The 15,491-nt window shown below is 39.8% G+C and overlaps 1 protein-coding gene across 1 annotated transcript; it reads left to right on the top strand.

Moving 5' to 3' along the window:
* Positions 1-1,500: 1,500 nt before the first annotated feature.
* emc8 (ER membrane protein complex subunit 8) lies at positions 1,501-15,260 on the top strand. The gene is made up of 5 exons (XM_052028492.1): positions 1,501-1,982; positions 7,332-7,408; positions 10,068-10,137; positions 10,582-10,676; positions 12,484-15,260. The coding sequence occupies exons 1-5, from the start codon at positions 1,779-1,781 to the stop codon at positions 12,641-12,643; spliced, it is 606 nt and encodes a 201-aa protein (XP_051884452.1). The 5' UTR covers positions 1,501-1,778; the 3' UTR covers positions 12,644-15,260.
* Positions 15,261-15,491: the final 231 nt, after the last annotated feature.

Below are 15,491 nucleotides of genomic sequence, written 5' to 3'. Positions count from 1 at the left end.
CACTTAATTGGTATCCCTCCCACCACCCAAAACATTTATTCCCTTCCTTACTAGCACAGTGACTGCAGTGTATACCATCCTGAATGTACATTGCAGTTACTTGCCAAGGCTAATCCAATAGCACTTCCCAATCCTGCAATCTTTAGCACCAAATAAGGGCTTCAGGCCCAAGAAAACATGATCAGATGTATATTTCCCCTCCAGAAAATACACCATTCTGGTTTCTAAACTATATTGCCAATCATTCATTGTCATTGGGTCTGAATTCTGGATCTCTCTATCCAAAAGCTCTGTGGAACGTGCCTCACTAGAAGGACTGAAGTGGTTCAAGATGGTAGCCCACCAACCACTTTATCAAAGGCAATTGGGGATGGTCAAATAAATAATGGTCATCCAGTGAAAATAGTAACCAAAGTATTTATTACATATTTATAAGGACAGAGGGTGGCCGTTTGGGCTATTGCTAGGCGCCAGGGGAGCTATCCCCATAGTCCTAATCCCCTTATTTCCCTGGAGCCTTGCAGCCTAGTTTCTCACACAAATGCGACATTAAATTCCCACCCCTTCTGATTTTTTTTGCCGTTAACCTACAGGCAATTTATAGAAGCCAATTAACCTACCAGCATATCTTTAGGAATGAGGGAGCGAACCAGAGAACATGTGAAACGCACACGGTCAAAGAGAAAGCGCATAAACTCCCTACAGACAGTACCAAGGATCAGGACAGAATTCGGGTCACACAAAATCTGAACCTTTCTACTCTAACTGAGACGTGAGCTTTTTCTTTCGGTTAAACCCACAACACCCGTTGCGTATTTATAATTGTAATAACAGTGTGAGGGAGGGTCCATAGATTTAGCCCGTACATTATTATTGGATCATAGGAGTTGCCCTTCCCATTTATTGGTGAGTCCGAATTGCATCCTTTACATCCTATTGGTCCATCACAATAGCCCTTGATTTAATGGATAAATTGTTGATTAATTATCGAGAGACAGATACTAAAATTTCTACATCGATAGGCAAAAGAAACTATACATACTATCTAAGCAAAGGCAGATACTGATTATTTAAACAAAGGCAGATACTAACTAAACAAAAACAGATACTGCTTCACCTGTTTTCCAGCACATTATTTGTAATGTAAAGAATGCTCTTTATTAGTCCATCAAATGCTTGAGAGCCGGCATGAACTCAAGGGACCCAATGACCTTCGGCGTGGTAATAAATACTGTCAAATTAGGCTTTTTTTTCCATTATTGCCTTTCAATCTAGTTATTCAAATGAAGCCCGTCCGCATAATATTAGTCCTTCAAATCCATCTTATTGGCCCATGAGCATAGGATCTTGCTCCCTATTGGACCTTCAAATAAGACACTTCCATATGATTGGTCAGATGCAATGACACGTCATTTAAGACCTCCGCTCTATTGGTCAATTATGGAACGCTTCTTTTCTCCATTGGTCCATAATTTTTGTACACTGCCTAATGATTGGTTGGTTAAAGCGATGCTTCCAATCATTGGCGCAGCCTCCTCTCCGCAACCTCCCAGGAGTTTGCGACGCCTGGTTTGCGACAGCGGTACCGGTGGACGTGTGGGGGAGGCCGCGGTGAGGGGGGTATCGGTTGGGCTTGACTCTCCCTCCGCCTGGGCGGTACGGTGGTGTCCGGTCAGCATGTGAGGCCTAGCGAGGGGAAACGGTGTCGTGGCAGTCGGGTGGGATGAGCGAGGACTGAGCTGTGAGGACGGACGTCGAGAGAGGGCGGCCCGGGCACGATGACCGTCTTCAGGCTGACGACCCAGGCCTACTGCAAGATGCTGCTGCACGCCGCCAAGTACCCGCACTGCGCCGTCAACGGCATCCTGGTGGCCGAAAGGCACAAGAGGAAGGACGGCCAGCCCGTGCTCTTCGTGGACTGCGTGCCCTTCTTCCACGGCACCCTGGCCCTCGCACCCATGCTGGAGGTGGCTCTCACTCTGGTAAGCGGAAGTGCGGAAAGCGTTGGAACCCTTGGAGCAACTAATCTTGTGACAATTTCCAGCGAACTATCAGAAGGTTTCATCGTAGGTGGAGTATACAGTGTGCTGGTGGGAATTTGAATTGGTTTACTATTGTCGCTTTTACCGAAGTACAGTGAAAAACTTGTCTCGCATACTGTTTGTACAGGTCAATTCATTACACAGTGCATTGAGGTAGTACAGGGTAAAAACAATAAACAGAATACAGAGTAAAGTGTCTACCTGCAGTGCAGGTAGACAATAAGGTGCAAGGTCATAACAAGGTAGATTGTGAGGTCAAGAATTCATCTCATCGTATAAGGGAACTGTTCAATGGTCTTATCACAGAAGCTGTCCTTGAGCCTGGTGGTATGTGCCTTCAGGCTCCTATATCTTCTGCCAGAATGGAGAAGAGAGAATGACCTGGGTGGGTGGGGTCTTTGACTATGCTGGCTGCTTCACCAATACAGCGAGAGGTAAAGACAAGCCTCCAAGGAGGGGAGGCTGGTTTCTGTGACATGCTGGTCTGTGTCCACAGCTCTCTGCAGTTTCTTGCGGTCCCGGGCAGAGCAGTTGCCGTACCGAGCTGTGATGCATCCAGATAGGATGTTTTCTATGGTGCATCGATAAAAGTTGGTGAGTGTCAAAGGGGACATGCCAAACTTCTTTATCCTCCTGAGGAAGTAGAGGCGCTGGTGAGCTTTCTTGGCCATGGTGTCCATATGGTTGGACCAGGACAGGCTATCGGTGGTGTTCACTACTAGGAACTTGAAGCTCTCAACTCTCTTGACCTCAGCACCATTGATGTAGACAGGTGCATGTACACCACCCCTTTTCCTGAAGTCAGTGACCAGCTCTTTTGTTTTGCTGACATTGAGGGAAAGGTTGTTATCATGACACCCTGTCACTAAGCTCTCTATCTCCTTCCTGTATTCTGACTCATTGTTATTTGAGATACAGCCTACCATGTTGGTATCATCTGCAAACTTGTAGATGGTTAGAGCAGAATCTGGCCATGCAGTCATGAGTATATAGGGAGTAAAGGGCTGAGGGCACCAGTGTTGAGAATAATTGTGCTGCAAGTGTTGCTGCCTATCCTCACTGATAGCGGTCTGTTGGTCAGGAAGTCAGGATCCAGTTGCAGAGAGAGGTGTTGAGTCCTAGGTCTTGGAGTTTGATGATGAGTTTGCTTGGAATTACAGTATTGAAGGTGGAGCTATAGTCAATAAACAGTAGTCTAACATAGGTGTCTTTACTGTCCAGATGCTCCAGAGATGAGTGTCGGGCCAGGGAGATGGTGCCCACTGTAGACCTGTTTCAGCGGTAGGCAAATTGCAGTGGGTTGAGGTTTTCCAGGAGGCTGGATTTAATGCGTGCTGTGACCAGCCTCTCAAAGCACTTCATGATGGTGGATGTCAGAGCCACTGGTGTCATTAAGGCATGTTACCTTGTTTTTCTTGAGTACTGGGATGATAGTGGTCTTGAAACAGGTGGGAACCTCAGATTGAAGCAGGGAGAGGTTAAATATGTCTGCAGATACCCCCGCCAGCTGATCAGCACAATATCTGAGGACACGATCAGGGACACCATTCGGGCCAGATGCTTTCGGGAAGACTGATCTTGCGTCCTCAGCGGTGACCATGGGTTCAGTTGCATTGGAGGCTGTCAGGTTGAGTGGTGACAAATCAATCACTTTCTGTTCAAAATGTGCATGGAATGCATTAAGCTCATCAGGAAGGGATACAATGTTGTTGACTATACTACCTGACCATTTTGTAGCTCATAAAAGCATGTAAGCCCTGCCACAACTGATAACTGGTCTGGGCTCTTATTTTGAACTGGTATTGTCTGATATGGTGCTATCTGATATGCCATTCAAATATTAAAAAGTATGAAGTTTGACAACTTTTAAAGTTTTTTTTATATAGTCTTAATCATTGCCATTTCTTGTCAAAGCGAATTCAGTATTGTCTACGAAAAAGCCTCCAGTGCTTTGTGGATAAGTGCAACAGTAATCATTGTTCATCACTGCTTGATGCAGAATCCAGAATACTTGTTGTTCATTGTAAATACATTGTTTTTCCTATAATGTTCAGTGTTATTCATGACCAAGCTGAGTTTGAATTCTTGTTAACTTCATGACCATCTCCAGTCTTGCATCAGGTCTTCTTTCTGTCCCTTCCATCCTGGCCAACTTGTTGCTGGCTACTTAATAATGTTTCTTAATCATGTTTCCATTTGTCCTGGCTCATAAGCTTCAATCACTCTCATTTTTAATGGCATATCATTGCTCAAGTTTAAAAATGTGTTACTTTCAACCTATCTGTGACCTTGCAGAGCCAAGATGATGCAATTCTTTGGATGATCTTGCCACATATTTCAGTCCTGACTCTAGGCTTGTGTATCCTCCTCCCCTCAGTTTACTAATTGGTCTGGAACTTTATTCATTTTACTCCATTCATAGAGCTCTTCTGCCGAATATGTTTTAAAGCACAGAGCTCCAAAATACTCATTTTAATCTGGCTGTTAGCCACCTCACCAACTTTTGGTTTGGCACCCTTATTTCTTGCAATGGTGTTTCACTAGCACAATGATAAATTATTCTTAACATTTGTAATGATTAGGTAGTTTTGTTGAAATTTAATTAAGACAGAGGAGAGTTTGCATTTATGGTGCGTTTTTATATGCAGGACAATCAAAAGCACTTGTCACTTTTTAAAATTTTGATCATGGGGTCAACTTGATATTTCAGATATATTCAGAATTTTTCTTTCCCCCATTTTCTGGAAGGGATTTGTGGGGGGGGGGGGTGGGGAACCGTTCCACAATCCACTGTAGTTTTGTTGGCAGTGTAACTTTTAAAGCTGTGGCATGAAATTTTTCAGGTTGCAGGACTGTTTGTGACTGGATCAACTTGGAGGTGATGAATTAAGATTGTACTATTACAAGTACCATATTGAAAAGCGTGATTGAAGTGATTTTAACTTTTTTCATCCCTCTCATCTGATTGGCATTATTTTATGAAACAATTTATAAAGCTGACACCAAATGCATCAGTTTAAGGATATGCAGGATTGGGAAATATTTTACCAAGATTTGAAGCCCCAAACAGCCATCCATCGTTTTATTACAGTGATTTGAAAAGCATTTCAAGAAGTACTCGTGCTTTTTTCTTTTGCATTTAGTGTGGATTCTGATGTGGAAACTGGTCACCTTGACTTCATAAATAAGTTATTTTCCCTAGATGCAGTTGAGATGTCACAAAAGGGCTAATGGGAGTGAACTGATTATGTTTCCTGATGGCCTAGAGGTAAAGGTGAGATGCATGTGTTCATATTTGAGAGCTAACAATTTGGACAGACTCTTGCCTATGTTGGGGGAATCTAACAAATCACTTGGAGTTTAAACAGCTTGGAGATATTTTTCTGCTCCAAGAATGTCTATTATAAGAATGTTGCTCGTCATAGTCTTAGATTAAGAATTGTAAAGGACAGTACAAGAATCTTAATGCAGGAGGACTGTTAAACAAGCTGAATCAAAATACAAATTTAGATCTTGAAATATCTGAGATGAGGAGTAAAACTGAACTGATTTTTTACTTTGAACCTTATTTGGTCTTTTTGGAAGTACATCAATGGAATAAGAGGATAAGTGTGCAGAGTTCTGCAAATTGTTGGAAATAGGACTGAAGAACAATCTTATTTTTGAAGTACAAACTGTGGCTGATGCAAAGTTGAATGGTCTGGTAGGGATTATAGAATTAAAACTAGTTGCAGAGCATTTGGCATTAGGAAAGATTATACAGAAAGGATAGTTAGCTGGTATTCCCTATAGAGGGGTCAAGGACTGAAGGTCATTCATAAAATAAAGGTGAAGAGAATTAAGTGATAGTTTTTTCTTTCCCATTGCAAAACCTTTGTCCTCTCATTCTTCCATAAGTGCACATTATTGAAAACTTTGCACGTATTTTAATCCTAACTCTGTTCACCCATCACCCCTATGTTTGCTCGGCTACATTGGCTTCTAGTTAAGCAGTACCTCTTTTTAAAAAGACTCTTCCTCATTTTCAAACACTTCCATAGCCGTGCCTCTCCCTATTCCTGCAATTTCTATACTCCATTCTAGTTTTTTAGTCTTCCAGTTGCTTAAGTACTGACAGCTGTACTTTCAGCTGCTAAGCTCTTCTTTCCTAAACCACTATTTTCCTCCAGCTTTTCCTGAATTATTGCTCATCTGTCCTTGTGGCATAATATCAAATTTTGTCATGAAGTGCCTTGGGGCCTTTAGATATCTTTATGTAGCACTGGCACACTATCTTTGACAGGCACAGTAGTGTAGTGGTTAGCATAACACTATTACAGTGCCAGTGACCCAGGTTCAATTCTGGCCACTGTCTGTAAGGAGTTTGTATGTTCTCCCCGTGTCTGCGTGGGTTTCCTCTGGGTGCTCTGGTTTCCTCCCAGATTCTAAAAGATGTACAGGTTAGGAAGTTGTGGGCATGCTATGTTGGTGCTGGAAGTGTGGCAACACTTGCAGGCTGCCTACCACCCCCCCCCCCCCCCCAAACACTCTATACAAAAGATGTACATTGAAACACAGTGACATACATGTGACTAATAAAGATATCTTGTATTTATCTTATTCTTCCTGCTTCCATAAGTCCCTGGAAAGTATTATTGCATCTCCACAAAACACTTTCTAAAAATTTTCAGTAGCTCATCTTATTTTTTTCAGTTTTTATTGTAGAGGCTGCACTTGCCAAACTTAACACCTTATGCAGCTATGACAATTTATTTTGTTTTTTTTTGACAGTGACAAAACCAGTGATCAACCTATTCTCCTGCTGGAGTTTACCTCCATTTCATTGCGCTGTTCTGGTTTGCCTCAAGAGGAGGCATTGTCTTGTTATATGGTCATCCTATGTGCACCAAGGCTTAATCTTGTTTGTCTTCTAGAACCTTGACATCCACTTTTGCATTTGTTGATGAAAATTTTCTTTCATGCAAAGACTATTACGTTCTTGCTAACTGCTTATTTGATGTTTTAAAAAAACATGGATGAACTCTACTCATAGTCTGAAATCTCAACCTGCTTGTTTATCTGCTACTCCTGCTTTACATTTTCTCAATGTTGCCTTCTCTTGTGCCCTGACTCTCACTGGCTATCGTCACAGAAATCCTTCTATTTTCCCATCATCTTAACTTGGTCATGGGTTCCATCAAGTCTTCCCTTAGCTACAGGAAACTTAGCATGGCTCAAGCAACTGTTATTTCTCCTCCTGTAAGTGTTGAACATGTCCTGAATATCTTTTATTTTGCACTTTTTCCTCAGGTGGACTCTTGGTGTAAAGAAAATAACTATGTAATAGCAGGATACTACCAGGCAAATGAACGCATGAAGGACACCAGGTGTGTAAAATACCTTGGTCATGAGATGGGTTATCATTCTAAGTTAAAATTCAAGCTACGTTAGCATTTCCTAACCTTTTGAGGACCTGCTTTTCTTATTGTGCCCTGCTCTCTAACTTGAGAGATGACAGTTAATTGACTGTGAACAAATTCACTGCCATATACAAAACAGCACACTTGGCTTCCTGTTTTTGTGAGCAGCTGAGATCACATATTCCTGAGGGGAGATGAATCATGAGTTCAAAATTGAAAATATTTTCTTTGGGTTCGGTAAGTCAGGTTTGGGAACACTGTTGCTAAAAGCATTATTTGTTGCTTTATCGTGTGGCGTTGCACAACTTTTCTAAACTGATTCAATTATTTTTTTGGGGGGGGGGGCAACTTCAAGTTCTGACAGTACGAACTTGATGGGTAGAAGATCAGCTGATATGAGTATCAGATCTGCCTGTGTTTCTGTTCTGTCTTTGTGAGATGTGACCATATCAGACCCACATGATTGTTATAACAAGTGATATTGTATTACATCAAAAAATGTCTATCTTGCTTCTGGCAGCAATCTGAATAAATGGGCTTTTGTTTGACTGTTTGGTAAGCTGTGTTTGTGTCACATTGTGGTTCACAGGCTATATGTTGGCATCGGTTAAGTGCCATTTTACATTTGTACCACAGGTGCTTGGCAATGGTCATCTGAGCCTATCCATCTCCCTGTGACACTTCATTCATTACCATTGCTGAGTCACCTTTCAACATCCTTGTCTTTGGCATATTTGGGGACTCAGTTGGACCAACCATATAAATGGCTATAAAAGCAGGCCAAAGACTGGGTATCCTGAAATAAGTGACTAACCTCCTGACATCCCAAAGTCTTGTTGCCATCCTCATAATGCAGTGGGTAAGGTGCTGCCACACAACTTCAACTTGTGAATCCAGAAATTGTTGTCTCTGTGGAGTTTGCTTAGCGCGATACTATTACAGTGCCAGCGATTGGGGTTCAATTCCCGTTGCTGTCTGTAAGGAGTTTGTATGTTCTCCTGTGTCTGCGTGGGTTTCCTCCGGGTGCTACAGTTTCCTCCCACATTGCAAAGATGTACTGGTAGGTTAATTTGGGTTTAAAATGGGCGGCGTGGACTCGTTGGGCCGGAAGGGCCTGTTACCACACTGTAAATAAAATTTTAAAAAATGTGTGTTACCCTAAGTGCTCTGATTTTCCCCTCATCCTAAAGATGCATGGTTTTAAGTTAATAGGCTATAATAAATAAACCCTGATGTAGGCAAGTTGGAGCTATGGACATCCGTGAGTAGTTACAAGGAAATTGAATTGTTCTGGGAGCTGACGTTGACTCAATGGCTCAACAGTCCCTTCTGTCATAAAAGAGAATATTGGGGTGGGGGGGAAGAAGTCAGAAACTTTAGGCAGTATTGGTCATTTACCTGGATGAGTGCATGTCCAACAACACTAAGTTAATCACCATCCAGGACACGGTGACCTGCCATCACTAGACCATCCACCACTAGGCATTCATTCTGCCCACTACAGTTGAGCTTCATTGTAGTGTGTGCCTTCTACAAAATCCATTGCACTTAGTCACTTGGCCTATTCTTAACAGTACTTCCCAGGAACTCAACCACCAAGAAGGGCACAGATGTATTGGCACATCACCAGCTGAGGATTCCCCTCCAAGTGGCATACCATGCTGACTTGGAAATCTATTCCCTTTGAAGCTAAACCTTGGTATTTCCCATTCAACAGGACTGTGAGGGAGCCTCCAGAAGGATTGTAGTAATTCAGGTAGGGGCCTCATCACCTCGGCAATTAAATATGGGGCAGAAAGGTCTGGGCTTTTTAGTGATCACTGCATGCTGAAAGGTGAATGAATTGCATTTCTTAAAAAAAAAAAGTACCTCCCAGTAAGTGGCTTCCTAGATGGTCAGATGTGGGGCTGTACCATTTCTGTGGTGCTGTACTCTAGCTGAAGTATAGTTGGCACTGATCCTTGTGCAAAGTGATGTTGTGAAAAGTCCAGCTAACTTTTGTCTGAGGAACCATTTGCTTCCTAAGGAGTGGAGTAAATGCAAAACTAACTGAAATTTTGATTGTTTTACCTGTTTGTTTTTTCTCCTATCCATTTCGGCAGGGTTTCTGGCACCAAACCATAATTTTACTGGAATTATTTTTCACTTAAGTCTTTGCACAGATAGTCAGGACCAAAACATCCTGGGGTTAAAGGTCATTGTTATTTAGTTATTTCTCAGACTCAGGTCAGATATTAAGCCTTCCTAAAAACCTTTAAAACATCCAACTCCACTTCATGCACAATGGGAATGGAAAATCAAAATATCAGGAAAGAGTTAAAATGGTTTGAATCCCAAGTTTGAGATTTTTAATTCCTTGGTTAGATTGAAGTTGACCATCATTTTGTGGTCTTGCCCTAAACTTTGCATATATTCATTGTTTGAGGGACCTGTTGTGAAATAGACACTGATTCTTAATTGTAGACCAGGACTTCCTTTCTCATTTAAATGGATGAGGAACAGAAATTGAACCTGGTGTACTATTGGATTTTGTAGAATTTGGGTACTGTGCTACAAGTGGTCAGTATTCTTTTCTTAATGTAAATGTTATCTTGGTTATAACAATTGTTGTATTTTTTTTACACAGTCCAAACCAAGTTGCTGAAAAGGTTGCTTCTCGAATTGCTGAAAGCTTCAGTGATGCAGCTCTTATTATGGTACAGTATTGTTGCAAATGAGTGGGTTTAGGTAATAGAACAAAACTGTTTAGTATTAGAATTAAACATTTATGGTACAGGCAGCCAGTCTGCCCTGTTGTACCCTTAGTGATTGAATTTCAGGGCAATTACTGAAAATGTTGGCTATAGAGCATTGCAGATTAGAAAATTCTCATATCAATTAGAATTTTATTTTCAGAATGAAATTTGGAGCTGGGATCTAAATATTCATTTCCCTTCTGTAGTGAATAGGCAGATCTGTGGTTGGAACCAATGTGCGAGATTGCCACAAATTGTAACACCGAGTCTAAGCACTTTTGATAAAGGGGATAAAAGCTGGTGGTGAAGGGAGAAACAATGCTAGATCAGTTTCAGCTGTGATTCTGTCATGTCATAGGCTGCCCTGCTTGTAATACTTTTTGACTCTAGTAATTCTCTTTTAAGGTTGATAATCATAAATTTACAATGGACTGTGAAGAACAATCAATTGTAGTATATGAACACCATGAAAACAAATGGCGATGCAAAGACCCAAATACGTGAGTGAAGATATTAATCTGTATTGGTTACCTGAAACAGACTTGAGCACTGATTGCTTTTTCCATATGATATCACTGTCTCCTGAATCGGAATGCTGTGATTCAAGACCCACACCAGGGTCCAGAGTATCAGTTAGGGTAACAGTACAGAAGAAGCATGGTAATGTCAGATCTTAAACAGTGCCTAATTAGATGGATGAATAAGATTCCCTAACACTTTTCAACCAGGGTGATCTTCCCCCAACTCTCCTACGTTTAGCCTGTAATCAATATGGCCTTTTTGAAAAATCTGAAGGGAATCTGTTCAGTGCCCGCTCTATGTAAAAGTAATCCAGCTAGTCCCCCATCCTTCTGGCCCTTCAGATTTTTTTCATATTTATTCGGCTTCCTTTTGAACACTGAATCTACATTCAAGACTCACACCAGCACCTACCAATAGAAACTGTTTCTATTATTTATTTTCTTGAACCTCCATGATTTTTAAATGCCACCTATTAGATGCCCTTGTAATCACCTGTTCCAAGGAGTACAACCCCAGCCTCTTCAAGTTATTGACGTGATGACATTTCCTCACCAATGGTTCATCTACAGTAAATCCTTTCTGCATCCTGTAAATCCTTTGCATGTTTCCTGAACTGGGGACTATACTCCACTTGTGGATGAAATAAAGTTCTTGTGACTTCCTTGTTCTAGTATTCTGTGCCAACGTATAAAGCCCAGCATCCTGCATGATTTTCTTAATTCCCCAACCACCCTGCTGTTTTGAGAGAAAAAAATAAACACAAACCCTATTCTTGTATTCCTTTTTAGAATTGTGCCTTGTTTATATTGCCTCTATTCTCCTATGAAAAATGTAGTACTTTGCATTTCTCAGCATTCTCATCTGCCACCTGACAGCCTGGTAAAGTGGACAGTTTTATCTATGACCTATTGCTACCCTTGGTTCATTTATGCCTCCCTAAATTTGCATATTGCAAAACCTGAAATTGTGCCCCCAAGTTGATGTACAAGGAAAAGCTGTGAACCTACTGACCCTTGAATTTTACTATACACTTGTCTGGGAAAATAAATTTGTATCATTATATTTAAATCTCTTGCCTTATTATTCCTGTGTCTACTGTCTTTCATTTAATGACTTTAATCTTGATGGCAAGCTATTAATTTGTCTTTTTGGTAACTTTTTTTTGCTTAATTATGCATGTGATAGTTGCCATTCTCTCCAGGAAGTGCAATATTGGAGTACTTAAGTTGCTTCTCTTATCCCTTGGCATTTCTGATCCTGGTTCTGATAGAAGTCTTTATGGTTTGTGCAATGAACAATATAATTAAATAGAATGTAAAATTTATCTCCCTTCGTTACTGTGCCTTGCCTGTTTCTAACTTGAGCCATCAATCATTTCAAAGGTGCTGGAAATGCACCTGAAAGAACAGAAAATGTTGGTTTTGAACTCCTCTTCACAACTGACAAGTTTACCCTATCAGCTATGTTCAGTGTTGAATGTGGCTGTCTCCTTGCATCACTCTGAAAGTTCCTTACATTTATCCATTGGCCAAAAATAAAATTCAACTTTTACTTCAAATAACTCCTCAATAAAAAGAATCTTGTATCTAATATACAAGAGTAGGGGTTGATGGTGATGAGGGGAAGGAGTGGGATTTAACTTTGAAACTTTGTGCTGAGTTGTGCTATCCTGTAGAGAATGTTGGCTAGATCTTTTGTACATTCCAATACCTGGTGTTGATTTGGTTCTTGGAACAAATCCTTGATATCTAACTTGTATTCATCTGCGTGATTTCTTTTGTACAGAGATTTCTGTGAAGATTGGTCAGAGGTGCAGCGAATCACAACTTGTCTACTGGATGGTAAATCCTATGACTCCTTGGTGGATTTTGATAACCACATGGATGATCTCAGGAATGACTGGACAAACCCAGAGATCAACAAAGCTGTCCTCCATTTCTGCTGATGCACCTTTTATGTGAATATTCTGGGGCATTCTCTTGATAAACGGAAACCTACAGCTGCCTTTGGCTGTAATGAGTTTCCCTTTTGAATGTGAAGTCTGAGCGGTAAAATGAAAGTCAAAACATTGAGCACTCCAGTTTGCTGTGCCAAGATATGAAGTGTTTCAAGTCTCCTGATAATTGAGCCAAGGGTCTCTTTGGTTTTCTCAGGAAAATAGGATTTGAAATCAAATTACCCACTTTTTTTTTTGTTAAATCAGATTTTGGATATTTCTAAAGATGTGAATTATGTGTGTGATTTTGAAGGTATACAATCAGATGTTACACCCTTGGAATAACTTGTTTCAAACAATTATTTGATTAAATCAATTTAAACAGCTCCAAACAATAGCCACAGTTGATCTTTTTACTCCAGTTGCTAATGCAGTTCACCTCCAATTTTTAGGCAATTGGTCTTGTTAATTTACACACAGGTTGGTGAGCAAACTTCGAGTTGAGGAAGAGTTTTTTGAGGCTTGGGGTTTGGACAAACCAAAGTGACTACATTTCAAAGATATTTCATTTTGGCTGGCCTGAGTTTCTGAAAGAAAGGTGCTGCATAAGTTGTTCATATTAATAGCATTCTGAGGAATCTAATTTGAAACTGATGTTCTATGTATAACCGCATTCTAGTTGGAAAGCAATTTTTTAAATTGTATTCAGGCATTACATTGGTATTCTTGAGCATCTGAATCTTGATCCTTGTAGTCTGTGTAACCTATCGAATGTTTTAAAGGAGTAGATGAAATGATTTGTCATGAAATGCTCATAACTTTTTTTCAGGATTAATTATTGTAATAGTTCCATCCACCTTGGATTTGTTTTTATATTACATCCAAGCTTTGTTTATAAACTGATCTTCAAATTGCAAATCTGTGAGCAAGCTAGTGTCTAAACTTTTTTTTATAAACTAATCTAATTGTACAGTATATTCTGGTTTGAAGAGCTTACTTTGGGATCTGGGATCTGCAAATAATTTGGCATGTTTTTATCTTTAATCTATTTTGGCTACTGTGCACAAAGTTGTCTTTCAACAGTTATTTCCAAGTAAAAACTGCAAAATAATTCAAAAGCTAAGTTATTGCATTGGAAGAAACTTGAATTTCAAGAAACTTGAATTTCTGTTTTGGCAATGAAGTAATTGCTTTTCTCATGATTATAACTGGTTGGTTAAGGATGTTAAAATATTTTTGCCAACTATTCTAGTTCTAAAGTTGACCTGTCATGGTTCAGTAAGTCCTATACTACTATATTCTTTACAATTCAGCAGTTTCTGAACAATAAAAAATCTCCATTGCATTGTTTTGAATGTATATTCTGCAACTAAGCCATAGATTAAAGAAGGCTGGAAATTCTCAGCTTGTCAGATGGTATCTGTGGCAGGAGAAACAGTTAACATTTTTGTGTAAGATCTTTGTCATGAAGGTCTTTAGCTTGATATATTAACTTTTTCTTTTCACAGATGCCTTCTGATCTGTTTCTAACACTTTAAGGTTTCCACCACATTTTCTTAATTCGTTCAAGCTACTAGCTTGAGTAGTCAAACTTTTTTATTTTGTGCTTAACTGTGTACCAACAAGCATGTTTTTGTGCTCAGACTTGAAGGTGAGATTTTTCTATTGAGAAGAAATGGAAATCTACTTGTAATGGTCAATACTAGCAATTTCCTAGCAAATCAGATTTGATTTTTTTTAAAAATTCAGTTATGCTGCACCCTTGTTTCCTAAAGTACGTTCCAAGTGGAACTGCAGTCTGCTTGGTCTGTTAACGTAATGGGTTTTGCTCTACAAAAGAGCTACTTTGCTTGTTACTGAGTTTTGGTTCAACATGATGGGAAGTCTTTCATGCATGTTTATGGAGCATGAGCCAGAGAAACTGGTCACATCTCATCTATCTTCTGCTGAAGGAGGCAATTGTCACTCATTCCCCCTAGATAATTCTTCCTCGTTCTTAAAGCAGTTGTTAGAAGATTTTATTTGAAGTTGGGTCACAGATCAGCTGTGATCTCATTGGAATGATGGTTTGAGGGTCTAAGTAGCCTGCGTCGATTCCTTTTGAAGTTTTCATGCTTTGGACTTTGTTCTAACAAACCACTTGAAAATCTACTATTTACAAAAAAAAAGTCATTTAAATGTAAACATTACTCTTTCAAACTCAAAGGAATACTTTTATTCTTTATAACAAAGGCCTCAGGTTTAGGTGGGATGATGGTGGGAGACAAACTGCCATAACATTTTTGAAACTATTTTCAATAACTTCTGCCTCTTAACAGACAAAATGATTACTGTACTCATTTAAAGCTGAAGCCCATTATGTAAAGTGGCAGTGTGGACTGAGAACTGGTAACATGAAAGACAAATTGTAGGTTGAAGTAGTTAAGAGAAAATTCTTAATAGCTTAAGAGTACAAAGCCGAAACAGCAAGAGGAATGTTTATGGTTCGAATCAATGTTTTGATACTGACTCAAAGCATTTATCCTTCTTCCTTTTCAGATCCTGACTGACCTGTTTCTAGAATTTTATGTATTTATTTCACAATTCCAGTTGATTTTCATCTCTACTAATAAAATATTGAAAACTATTTTCAAAGTGGTCTTTTTTTCTAAACTAAGAAGTTTGATTTGCAGCACAGGAATAAGATTTTGCTGATATCTTGCAAGATTCACCAAGCCTAATCACACTTCCCAAAGGAAAAGTAACTGACTTCTGTGTCAGCCTGGGGAACATGAAAGTTTTTTTTTGGATTTAGAAGTTCTTGATTGCTCTAACTTGTGGTGATGCTACTTCCTGATCTTTTATCCCAAAGTATAAA

The sequence above is a fragment of the Pristis pectinata genome, chromosome 13 (assembly GCF_009764475.1).
Source record: "Pristis pectinata isolate sPriPec2 chromosome 13, sPriPec2.1.pri, whole genome shotgun sequence".
Lineage (NCBI taxonomy): Eukaryota > Metazoa > Chordata > Chondrichthyes > Rhinopristiformes > Pristidae > Pristis > Pristis pectinata.
Note: the sequence above shows the minus strand (reverse complement) of the source record. Positions and strands in the feature narration are given on the sequence as shown.

Coding starts and splice junctions, on each gene's coding strand:
- emc8 (XM_052028492.1), top strand. CDS start 1,779: ATGACCGTCTTCAGGCTGACGACCCAGGCCTACTGCAAGATGCTGCTG. Junction 1,983..7,331: donor TGGAGGTGGCTCTCACTCTG/GTAAGCGGAAGT, acceptor CTTTTTCCTCAG/GTGGACTCTTGGTGTAAAGA. Junction 10,138..10,581: donor GTGATGCAGCTCTTATTATG/GTACAGTATTGT, acceptor TTCTCTTTTAAG/GTTGATAATCATAAATTTAC.